The following is a 13,266-nucleotide window of genomic DNA, read 5'->3' on the forward strand; positions in this document are numbered from 1 at the left end:
CTTCCTCCTCTTCACCAGACTCTGCAAATTACATCTTCTCAATCTTTCCTCATACTCAGCATTCCAGAGGTCAGAAACTACCTTAGTCAGTCACCTTTGGATCCTTTCCAACATCTCCTCATCCTTCTGAAAACCCGGTGACCAAATCTAGGCAAAATAATCCGTGTGTGGCCTAATCAAAGCCTTATACAATGAAACAAGAATCTCCCTACTTCTACATGTCAGTGTCCTCTGCATCATTCCCAGAAGCCTTTGTGTTGTCTTCACAATTTTGGCGATGTGTCCCCTAAATTTTAGATCCTTATCCACTATCACCCCCAGATCTCTTATTTTTTCTACCTCCAACAATATATTCTCACCAAGCATAAATTCTGCATCCCATTTTTGTTTTCCAAATTTTAAAACCTTACATTTTGCAACATTGAACTCACATCCCCATTTCCATGCCCAATCATCAATTTATTCAAGTCTTCTTGCAAGGCCACAACATCTTCACTACTCTTTATGGTTCATCCCAACTTTGCATCATCTGCAAACAACTGAATATCTCCATCCAAATCTTTGCCAATATCATTAATATGCAAGTTAAACAGTAATGGCCCTAAAACAGACCCCTGAGGCACTCCACTAGTGACTTTCCTTTTCCTGGATATCGCACCCCCATACACAACTTGTTGATACCTATCAGATAGCCAGTCTCCAATCCAATGCACTAGTCTAATATCCAACCCCATCTGCTTTAGTTTGACTGTCAACTTATCATGAGGTACTCTATCAAAAGCCTTTGTGAAATCCAAGTATATTACTGTGTGTCTTTCTTCTCTGTCCAAGGAAGCAGTCACTTTATTGTAATAAGTAAGTAGATTACTAAAACATGACCTCCTTTAGCAAATCCATGCTGTCCATTAAAGATGATATAGCAATATGGCACATAAGCAGTAATTCTGAACAATCTGAAAAGGCCCTAAATAATTCAGTAAAAGGCTTAGAAAGATGGGCAAAGGAACTTAAACTACAGATTAACCCAGGAAAAACAAAACTGAGCATCTTCTCCACTGATGGACAAGATAATACCAAAATAGACAAAAACAGTCTCCAGAATACTTACCTAACCCTAGACACTGAACTGAGATTTATAACTCATATTACAAATATATCTAATAAAGCTCTTAAAAAGCTTAATAATCAAGTTAAGGGGATAATAAGTCCCATATTATTATTTTAATTGACACGAGTTGGCTAGTGTTGTACTACCCAAGCGATGATTTACACTTGGACTCGCCGATAGTTCTTCGGCATGAAACTCTTAGATTTCGATGGATTTCGATCTCCGAGTTTCGTACCCGGCTGTAAAATAAAATAATACGGGATTTATTATCCCCTTAACTTAATTTATGTCGCTGGAAAAATTGCCTTTTGGCTGTTTATCGTAAGCTTGATAATCATCGAAAGGCTTTGTGGAACAAAGTGGGGTGCAAAACCGAAGACACTCAAAACTACATATTCGGCACTCATACGACTCACTATGGAATATGCCTCATCAATCTGGGCTCCAGCTTCTACTAGCTCAAAAGAAAAACTTCTTGACAGAGTACAATCAAGAGCAGCAAAAATTATCATAGGTGCAGTCTCATCCATACAGAAGGAATTATAAGAGTGGATGTTAAGATAGGAAGAACAAGAGAATGTTCTTCCTCATACTCTTCTTCACCACATCTTTATACAACTTCCACCCTTGGAAGTTGTATAAAGATGTGGTGAAGAAGGGTGTGAGGAGTAGATTTTTTATGTAGAGAGTTGTTGGTGGGTGGAATATGCATTGCTGGAGTGCATTGTGAATGCAGGTAGTGTAAATAACTTCAAAGCTCATTATGATAGACATGTTGCTGGTTGAATGGGCCTCCCATGATGAGTCTGTTAACTCCATGGCAGTTACCAAAATAAAAATAATAATATTAATACTTTTAATCTCACTCTTCATTTTCATTAACTCTTACCTATGCCCTTCCTGGATGATATACTTGACTTTTAGTACTATTGTCGCCAACACTTCCATCGATTTTCTGATTAGTCATGAGACACTGTTTTCATTTTTGGAATGTCCTTACATCTGATTGCACTTTTCACATACTGCAAAATGTTCCTCCTTCTCATTTAATCTAACAGCCCATAAATCTTTAACAGTTTTGAATGCAGCATATCCACATTGACAAATCCAGAGGAAAAACCATTTCAGAGTTGAAACCTCCAACATTGGTAGTGTTCTCTTCTTTACTGCTGCTATTTTTATAATTAACTGCCATGTTAATGAAAACAAAAACCAAAGTGAACACTTTGAAATCACAATACCACAGTAGAATGCCTATATCCAGCCTGCTATCACACAAAAGCACTGTTATAAAAATGTGCACAATACCATTATTATTATTATTTGGGCTACTCCAAGGAGTCCTTACACTCGAGGGAGGCCCTAAACATCACGTCCAGAATTATTCAACAAATGTGCAGTATCTATCATAGTTTGCTTTGAACTCATTCACAGTTATAGCACCCACAACAGACTCTGGCAACCTATTCCACTCATTCACTAATCTCCAAATAAAAAAAACCTAGTTCTGCCATCCTTGCTTACTGCAATCTTATTCAGTTTCCATGGATGGCCCCTACTTCTCCCACCTCCAGACCTGTTCTGAAAAATTTGCACTGAATTAATCTTGTAAAAATCTCTCAATAATTTGTATGTCTCAATCATATCATCCCTTTTCTGCCTGTCAAACAGTTTCTGTAACCTATAAATCTTCAACCTGTTCTCATAAAGTTCATTCCATAGACCTGCTACCATCTTGTTCAATCCCCTCTGGATCCTCTCTTCCTCATCACCAAGAAACCCTGGTGCTCAGTTCTGCATGCAGTAGTCAAAATGGGGTCTTATCAAGGCTCGATAAAGAGGAACAATAACCTTTTTGTCTCTGCTCATCAAAGTATTCTTCAGTAACCAAGTAATCTGATAAGCTTCTTTAGCCACTTTTGCTATGTGCATCCTAAACTTTAACTCCCTATCCGCCAACACTTTCAAATCTCTGGCTTCATCAGTTTCCTGGAGTACAGTTCCACCAATGTAGTATACAACTGGTAATTCTTTCATCCCAAAATGCATAATCTTACATTTTGCTACATTAAACTGACATACATTCTCCTTTGCCCAGTCTGCCAGTCTATCCAAATCATCCTGCAAAATTTTAACGTCATCAATATTAACTATTGCTCTACCCAACTTTGCATCATTGGCAAATAACTGTACAGTTACTTTCAGATTCTTTGCTATATCATTAATGTACAAATTAAACAGTAGGGACTCAAGAACACAGCCCCGTGGCATTCCACTAATCACAAGCCTTCTTCTGGACCCTGCTCCTGAATAAACTACTCTCTGATATCTCTCCATCAACCACCCTTCTATCCATCTCACCAACTCTACATCCATCCCCATGTTTACTGATTAGAATTCCATGAGGCAAGGCCTTTGCAAAGTCTAGCAGTAACACTATAAACTGATTATCTTTATCCAACTCAGCTGTCACTATATTACAAAACTTGAGCAAATTACTGAGGCATGACCTACCCTTCACAAAACCATGCTCACTCCATATCGTATTCCATTCCCATATACCCAGCCCTGTATTTTTCTTTTAACCAACTTCTTCAATACTCTAATAACTCCTGATATGCTGATCAGTCAGTAATTTGCTAATCAGTCTTGGAGCCTCCTTTATGCATGGAAGTCTTTTTCCGCTCTTTCCAATATGGTCAAGGGCACTGACAATTTTCTCATTGCTTCATGTAAGACTTGAGCTAGTATACCATCCAGCCCCACAGCTGTATTCACATTAAGGTTCTATAATATGCTATGCACCTCCATTTCATTTATCTGAGTTTCCATATAAGCCTTTGGCTCTCTCATTCCTGCAATATCAGAACCCGGATGATATACTCTTGCAGAGTGTTCACTTAGTAAATTTTACTATTTCAACTGATTCAGTTACCTCCCTACCATCAGCACTCATTAAAATCATTCTATCATATACATTCTTTCTTTTATCATAAGAACTGTTTGGGATTATCTTTAGCTTGCATTGCTACGAGGGTGGTCTGAAAAGTTCTTGGCCTAATTGAAAAAACGAATTTATAATTTCAACATAATCTCCCTTAAGACTAATACATTTATTCTGCACGATACTCAATTTTATCCGTTTCAAGGGATACAGACAACACTTTTGCTTCAGACAGCTGTATAAAACAAACTATTTGATAGAATGACTTGCAATTTCATGTGGGTGCTTTGACAGATATACCAACTTAGAAAAAAAAATCTTGCCGATAATGTTGGCATCTATGGTCAAGGCTGAGAAGTTTTCAGACAATCCTCATAACGTTCTTTCTTGGTCCACTTTTGTCTTTCTGCTGGTCATGTTTCTCCTTACATTCCCACCACAATTGTTTCTTTTTTGTAGCTCCAGCTTAATGATGATGTTCATCCATTTAACTCCCACTTGATTTACTCTCCTGGCTGTAGGTATATAGTCTGCCATTACCTCCCTCATATTCTTCTTTACTACTCTATTCACTATCCAGCCCTTGCAGTTTTACATGCCATGGCACAGATCCAAGCAATCTCCTAAGCTTGTTATACTTATCAGCCCCTATAATTCCACATATACCCTATCCCATCTTATCTGAAAATTCCATATGTTTAGCCACCTCCCAGGTCAAGACAATATGATCACTCTAACCAGTTGGTGGCAATGCGGTCATATTGGTTATAATCAAATTCTCTGATACAATTACTAGATCTAGTGCTCTTAAATCGCTAGTATATTCCACACATGCTGTCTCAGGTAAATTATTCCTTTGTAACTGCATAAATTTGGTTTCCTTTTTCCCATCTGTCCTGTCCTATTTCCAATCTATATATTCTCATAGTTGAAATCCCCCATACCAATTCCCTTCACTCATTGAGCTTATTAGCCAATGCATACTATTCCCATCATCTTTTCCATCCTCCGGTCTATATTATTATTATATTTATTAGCATTTGACCTCCATGGAGTCAGACTCATCGTGAGAGGTCACACTATTGCACACAATGCTCATGCAACCATGCCTTAAACTGATTCAATGTGTCTACAACCACAACACACTCAGGCAATGCATTCCACTCACCAACCACCCTCCATGCAAAGAACCTACTCCTCACTCCTCTGTTTGCACCCTCCTTATACAGTTTCCAGTGATGGCCCCTTGTTCTACTCCCCTCTCCCATTCAATGAAAAATTTCTTTCATGTCTACCCGATAACATCCCCTGACTAGCTTATATGTCTCAATCATATACCCCCCCCCTCGAGGCTCTGCAACTTGCATTCTCTCAATCTGTCCTCGTACTCCACATTTCAAAGACCACTGACTACTTATGTTGAACCCTTTCCAACATATCCTTGTCACCATGAAAACCTTGTGGCCAAATCTGAGCACAGTAATACATATGAGGCCTGATCAAGGCCTTATGCAATGGAATCGTATCCTCTCTATTTCTGAATGTCAGGGATCTCCGCATCATTGCCATTATTATTATTATTATTATTACTACGGGAAACTCCAAGGAGTCCATAGACTCATTGAGGGAGCCCCTAACATCATGTCAAGAACAACTATTCGACATTCACACAGTATCTATCATACCTTGTCTTGAACTCATTCACAGTCATGGCACCCACAACAGACGCTGGCAGCTTATTCCACTCATTCACCACTCTCCAAGTAAGAAACCTAGCTCTAACATGCTTACTAACCACACTCTTGCCCAACTTCCATGTATGGCCCCTAGTCCTCCCACCACCAGTCCTATTCTCAAAAATATCTTCTGAATTAATCTTATAGAAACCCTTCAGCAATTTGAATGTCTTAATCATATCACCCCTTTTCTGCCTATCAACCAATTTCTGCAACCCACAAATCTTCAACCTGTTCTCATAAGGTTCATTCCATAGACTTGTTATCATCTTGGTCACTCATCTCTGGATCCTCTCCACCTCCTTCCCATCCAGAAGAAACCCTGGCACCCATATCTGGGCACAGTAGTCTAGATGGGGTCTTATCAAGGCTCGATACAGAGGAACAATAACCTGTTTGTCTCTGCTTGTTAAAGTATTTTTCAGCAACCAAGTGATTTGATGAGCTGATTTAGCCACTTTTGTGATGTGCCCTCTAAACTTCAACTCCCTATCCACCGACCAACACTCCCAAATCCCTGGCCTTGTCAATCTCCTGGAGTACAGTTCCATCAATGTGATATACTGCTGCTAATGTTTTCACCCCAAATTGCATAACCTTACATTTTTCCACATTAAATTGACATCCATTCTCCTTGGCCCAGTCCTCCAAACTATCCAAATCATCCTGCAAAATTTTGACATCATGTGCACTCACTATTGCTCTACCCAACTTTGCATCATCAGCAAACAAATGAACACTTCCATTATCTGATGTGATGTCTTCACAACTTGTGCAATGTGGCCCCTGAATTTCAGGGGCCTCATCTCCTCTACTTCCATTAAAGTTTTCTACCAAGTGTATACTTTGCATCCCATCGTTGCTTACCAAATCTCAAAACCTTACACTTTGCAACATTGAACTGATAGTTCCACTTACCTGCCCAATCATGCAATCTATTCAAGTCCTCTTGTAAGTCAATAACCTCTGCTTGACTCTGAATTGGTCTCCCCAGTTTTGCATCATCTGCAAACAGCTGAATATCACTAGTTAAACCCAACCCAATATCATTAACATACAAATTGAACAAAACTGACCCCTGTGGCACACTGCTAGTTACCTTTCTCTTTTGGGATACTGCACCCCCATATACAACTTTCTGATATCTGTCTGACAGCCAGTCACTGATCCAACTCAGAAGTCTTTTATCCAATCCTATCCGTTTCAATTTACAGGCAGTCCCTGGGTTACGAATGAGATACGTTCCTGAAAACGTCTTTAAGTCGGAATTGTATGTAATTCGGATCCCTGATGAACAGTGCATGTATGGTAATAATAATAATAATAATACCCCTGTGCTAGCTGCTAGCGTAAAGATGGTGTGCTAATGAACCACTTTACATGCATGAAAGAAACAGTTCCCGAATTATTAATTTATTTAATTATTAATTATCCTTATGGAGCCTTGGGAGCCCATTCATAAGTACAGAACGTCGTAAGTTGGGTTGTCTGTAACCCAGGGACTGCCTGTATTTAAGAGCTTATCATGTGGCAGTCTATCAAAAGCCTTTGCAAAATCTAAGTACATCACCGTATATGCATTTCCCCCTGTCCAAAGTATTTGTCACTTTGTTATAGTACATAAGTAAGTTAGTGAACATGATTTTTCCTTAACAGACCCATGCTGATAACCACAGAGAATATTGCTGTTATCAACCTATTTCTGTATCCTACTTCTCACCAATCTCTCCAGGACCTTCACTACAACTCCAGATATATAGACCGGCCTATAATTTGAAGCTACAGCCTTATCATCACCTTTATACAGTGGAACAATTTTACCCTCCTTCGACTCCCTAAGAACTTGTGCTGGTGTGAGACTCTTATTAAACAGGCATGCCAGTGCTACTGCCAATTCCCTGGAACATTTCCTTAAGATGGGTGGTGATATGTCATCAAATCCTATTGCCTTATTGACATCAAGTTTATTTATTTCCTCAAATACCTCTTGCTCACTCACAGTTAAGCCATCCTCTCCTATGTCCTCTACACTTAAGTTCCTCATGATTCCACACTGATCAGGATGAAATACCCTTATAAATTGATCACTGAATACCTCAACAATGTGTCTTCTGCAGTAGTTACCATTCTACCACCTTCATCTTTTCACTTCATCTTACTATATTCATTCTTCCTTCTACTTGCTGTATATCTAAAAAACTCTAGGGTTTTTCTTTGCCTGATTTGCTAATTTTTGCTCATACTTTACTTTTGTTTTCCTTATTGACTCACTCTCCTGGCCTGTTCTTTATACTCTTCATGTGACTGATTATTATTATTATTCATCTTGTACTTCCTCCAAAGTACCTTCTTTTTTCAGATTTCACGTTTAAGCTCCACATTCATCCATTTTACCTACCTTATTCAACCTTTTGGCCTTCAGAATACAGTCGTATGTTGATGCAGTTATGTATTTCTTTGTCAATTCCCATGCAGCATTTATTTCCTTATCACTCAACTCCTCATTCCACGTTATAGCTCTAAGCTGTCTCCTAAGCTTGTCATAATCAGCCTTATATAATTCCACATATGACTAGTCACAACACAGGTGATTACTTCATGATCACTTTCACCAACTGGAGGAAAATGTGAAACCCCTCTAACAATTACATCCTCTGATGAAATGATGAGATTTGGAACTCTTGATCTTTGCGTGCCCTTCTTTACGTGCTGCCTGAGATAGTTATCTTTCAAGAACTCAAGAAATTCATTTTCCTTATTCTCAGATGCTATCTCTTCATTCCAATCTATACCACCGTAATTAAAATCACCCATAATAATTACCCTTCCTTTATTCACTAATCTAAGTTGTTTATACATTTCTTCATTACCACCTTCCACATTCCCAGGCCTATAGCAACATCCAACTAAAAATGTCATCCTCTCAACCTTCATGTTACACCACACCACGTTACACCTCAAAACCACTGCCACGATTTCCCCTTTCATATCTACCTTATGTGGACTGAATTCCCCTGCTTTCATGAGCAGCTCTCCCCCTCCTTTCTTCCCCTTTCTATCCTTGTGAAAAAATACTGTACCCTTCCATTTCAATTGCTGTTATGATATCATCTTTGTTCAACCATGTTTCACTTATTCCAATGATTTGGGGGCAAATAAACTCAGTCACTGAAACCATTTCATTCCCTTTATTCCTTATACTTCTGGATTTGTAAACAAACATAGCAGTTCATTTTTAGGTCTATAGCCAGTCCTATCCAAGCCATATGATAGTTGTGATTTCCCCCACTACACCTGCCCAATCACCTTTATCACTGCTTACCACATACATCTGCTCAGTCTCAACTTCTCCACTCACATCGCAATATACTTCATCCTCATAAACACATTCACTGCCACTTTCAACATTCACTCTCTCTGTGCCATGACTTCCTGTCTATCCAAGGTCTGTTTCCCTGTTTCTCTTGTATTCCCATTCTTTCTTCCTCTCTCACACACTACTACTGTTTCCACTGCCAAGCACTTCTGTCTCTTCAGTACTATTCTCCTGATTTTTTCTTTCATCTCTTTCTTCTGATCTCTGGCACGCAGCACACACTGTACTTCCATCCAGCAACATTTTCTCCAGCACACTCACTTCAAAGCCATTTAAATGCAGCCCATCACACCTGTATAATTTCATTATACCCTCAAATACATGCCATACATCCACAAACTCCACTCCCTTCTCCTTGCACAGTTCTGCTAGCATACTATTCATTAATTTGGCTCTCTGTCGCAGCTCATCATCGTCATGTCTAGGTAGCACACTGACAACCTTTCCTACTACTGTTATCTTTCACTCTTCTCAATAGTCTCCTGATATTTGTCCTCACATCCTTCTTGTGTCCACTTAGGTCATTCGTCTCTACAATCATAACTAACGCTCTTGCTCGTTTCTTCATGTCCAAAGCCTTAATTTTCGTATTTATTCTCCCACCTGGATAGCAGACTTTATGGACTCTGTCAGTAACTAGCTCTCTAATTATGGAGTCTTTATATACTGCTATCCTGGAATCACTCATCACTTCTTTTACTCTTTTTTCTTTCATTTGGTATATATAACAGCATCCAACTGCATTCTTTTCGCTCTATCATCCCTGAACACACTATACCCGTCACATTCTATCTTACTAACTATATCATTTTCTGTTAGCCATGTCTCACTAATGCCAATAACCTTTTTGCCAGGATGAGCTAACCAATGCAGAAAACTCCTCCTGCTTGTTCTGAATGCTCCTGGCATTAATGTACACAAAGCGCCAAAGCTCCTTAGCTCCACCGCTATCCTGACAATTTATACTAACTATCCCATTCTGGTTTGTTACTAGTGGTTCTATGTTAGGCATATTATACATATTCTTACACCGAATTGCCCCACTGATGTCTGCATATCCACTGAACAGTTGTCCCCCCCCAACAAAAAAAAAACTCGAGTTTCCCTGATTCTGTGCATCTACTTCATTCAACAATACTTTTTCCCAGTCTCTGAACACCAAATCCATTCAGATGCAAACCATCTTTTTTGTATAATTCCTTTTGCTTGTCAAACTTAACCTAATATAATTATTCCTTTGCTCTCTACTATGTATTAGGCCTGCTGGCCTGTTACAGAGTTCATTTGAGATCTTCTAAGTCATACCCAAGGATAAGGTGACTAGCCCTATGCCTCCCAGTATATCTTGTGGCTGTATCTAGTGTGTTCACAAGGTCAGTTTTCCTGTTTGTGGGAGGAAAACCCCCCTCAAGGATCTTTCTTGGCTATGTCTGAGAAAGATCCTTGAGCTCCTCATGTTGGCGATGGGAATTGAACTCGCACTCCTTTCTCAGGCATATGATTGCCAAGCACATAGCCATTAGGCTAACCGTGCAGACTACTAATATAATTAAACTAATATAATATAATAAAACTCTCATTAATATAATTAATGAGAAAAAACTTTTTTTAGCAGCATTCAAATACACCTCTCCTCATGACGCCAGCATGTATAATATTGTGTATTAAGATTCACAATAAAACAAACACACTCAAATACACAGTTTGAAATAAAGAAAATACCATCAGTAATGATCAGTAATTTTGCAACTATTTACTCAGCACATGCAATTCTTCTGCTTAAAAGGTTGATGCTAATGGTATTGATTTACAACACAGAATTATAAGAAAATAAATATTTATTGACTTATTAGCTAATTGGTCAATAAATATTTATTTTCTTATCATTCTGTGTTGTGACTCAATACCATTAAATGAACTAGCATGTACTGCCAACACATCAGCTTCTACTAATTTAGGATAATGCTAAGTTTTGTGTAATTCTTTTGTGAATATTATATGCATTAAAATTATTCATTGCATTAATAGTGAGTGCTTGGTGCAACCATCTCTTAAAACTTCAAAATTTTAAAACCATCATTATAATTTAAATTATGTTAATTTCAGAGGACTTCATTGCATTCTTTGAAGAGCCTTTCTGATTTGAAAGGAGTTGTTTAAAGAATTTTTGAATTGTACCAGTGGAACCTCTTTGGTTGGAATGCCATGTTCTGCAAGACCATAGTTCTCAGGTTTGAGAAAACAGATGTAATCCATATGGCTTATTGTCAGATGGTTAGTATTACTTTCCTGGTTGAAATAAATAAGATGGATTGTAGGAACTAGGAATTTGGAATTATTGAGTTCCTTCAGAATTAATCTGAATCACGGTCATGATTTAAAATTTCAACGTTTTGGGATATGTTGACCTTGAACAGTCACTACTAACATGATGAATAATTATAATATGTGTATGTAATTCTTATGGAAGTATATAATTTTTATGTATACATATTTTCATATATACTATTTTTATATGCACACTTATGTAATAAGCATCTTCATTCCATTGCTGTGTTCATATAATGTTCTACATGTTTCTAATAGTATAATATTGCAGGCCTGAGAGTGGTAGATGTTTGTTTTCATTCCATTCTCATTTCACGTAACAATTCATATATTGTGCATTTAGTCTGATGTGATGAGATATTCATAATGAAATGTGTTTTTATATTAAGTAATTTATTTTTTCTTTATGTAATTTATATACATAGTGAATCCATTATGTCTATTAATTATTGATAGTACTGATAACCCAATTATTTATTTTTTAGATATGATGAACATCTTCACTTACTAGTTGCAACATATGAGGGTCATTTTTATGTTTATAATATTGATACTGTTGGAGGTGGTGATTGTAAGCTAATTAAACATCACAGGTAGGAAAGTTTGTTATTAGACCTCCCTAGAGTGTTTTGCTCATTATCCATTGCAGTTCAACATATTGTTGATACTATAGTCATCCAGATATAATATTAAGTTAAATTATTATCCTTATATTTCCATTATTATCTTTATATGGTCCTTGTTATCAAATGCAGTGACATCAAATTGCTACTTAAACTCATTTAATATTTTTAACACACTCGGCACACTCTGAATCAATGATTTTTTTTTTTGCCCAACTCTCTCTATAAGCCAAAATCCTTTGTACATATCCTTATACAGCTTGCAGCTATTTTTGTTTAGACTATACTTTTTTCCCAGTAGTTAGTGAAAAATGTCTTTTTTTTTGATCTAGTAAAAACTTTTTCACCAGCCTATCATATCATTCCTCTTCTTGCCTACCAAGTTATGTATGACATTCTTTCTATCTAGTCTTATACCTAATATTTCAGAAATCCAAACAGAGTTTCACTTCTTGTGTAGTGAAACTCTTACCTTTTTATTTCTTTGTCCATGTCCGTCTCATCATTGCCATAAGCTGTTATTGTCAGTTGTGTCAGTTGTGATGTCCTAAATTTCCATTTGCATCACTGGAAATTTAAGGTACTTAGTTCAAAAAGTTCATCAGAAATCAACATAGTTTACTCATGTTAGAAAGTAATTCTCTCTGTCTGATTTTGTAAGTTTTCCATTGTGTTAAACAAATTGGTATAACAATAAAAGTAGTTGTCTACATCTACATTTGGGGATTCCGCTGAATAATTTATGTATATGCAGTACAGAAATGTTCATATTATCTAGCCAACTTAATAACTGGATAAAACTATTGTTTGTTATATAAAATCTCAGAAAAACTATTTTTTCTGGAATTTATTACTATTAATGCTACCATTATTATTAATGTGACCATGGAGTCAACACTCATTGTGGGAGAACAAAACTCCCATTCAAAAAGATCACTGAACCATGTCATTTACAGTTTCTGCACTTGCCACACTTTCATGCAATGCATTCCACTCTCCATGCAAAGAACCTTATCCTCACTTCCTCCAAAAAGAGCTTAGGGAGATGGCCTCTTGTTTCTACTCTTGTCCTCTACCCTATGAGAAATCTCTGCCACATTGATCTGGTAACAACCCTTCACCTACCTACATGTCACAAACATAACTTCTCT

At 37.5% G+C, this 13,266-nt stretch overlaps 1 protein-coding gene across 1 annotated transcript in view; it reads left to right on the forward strand.

Annotated features, from left to right (window-relative positions):
* LOC150102924 (WD repeat domain phosphoinositide-interacting protein 2-like) overlaps window positions 1–13,266 on the forward strand; it is a 335,111-nt gene that overhangs the window by 264,302 nt on the left and 57,543 nt on the right. Inside the window, exon 9 of the mRNA XM_090397385.1 lies at window positions 11,978–12,085. Coding sequence (XP_090253511.1) covers window positions 11,978–12,085 — 108 coding nt within the window. The remainder of the gene's footprint in view (window positions 1–11,977; window positions 12,086–13,266) is intronic.

This window comes from Typopeltis vanoorti, chromosome 9 (assembly GCF_054136105.1).
Source record: "Typopeltis vanoorti isolate ZY-2024b chromosome 9, IOZ_Tvanoo_1.0, whole genome shotgun sequence".
Lineage (NCBI taxonomy): Eukaryota > Metazoa > Arthropoda > Arachnida > Uropygi > Thelyphonidae > Typopeltis > Typopeltis vanoorti.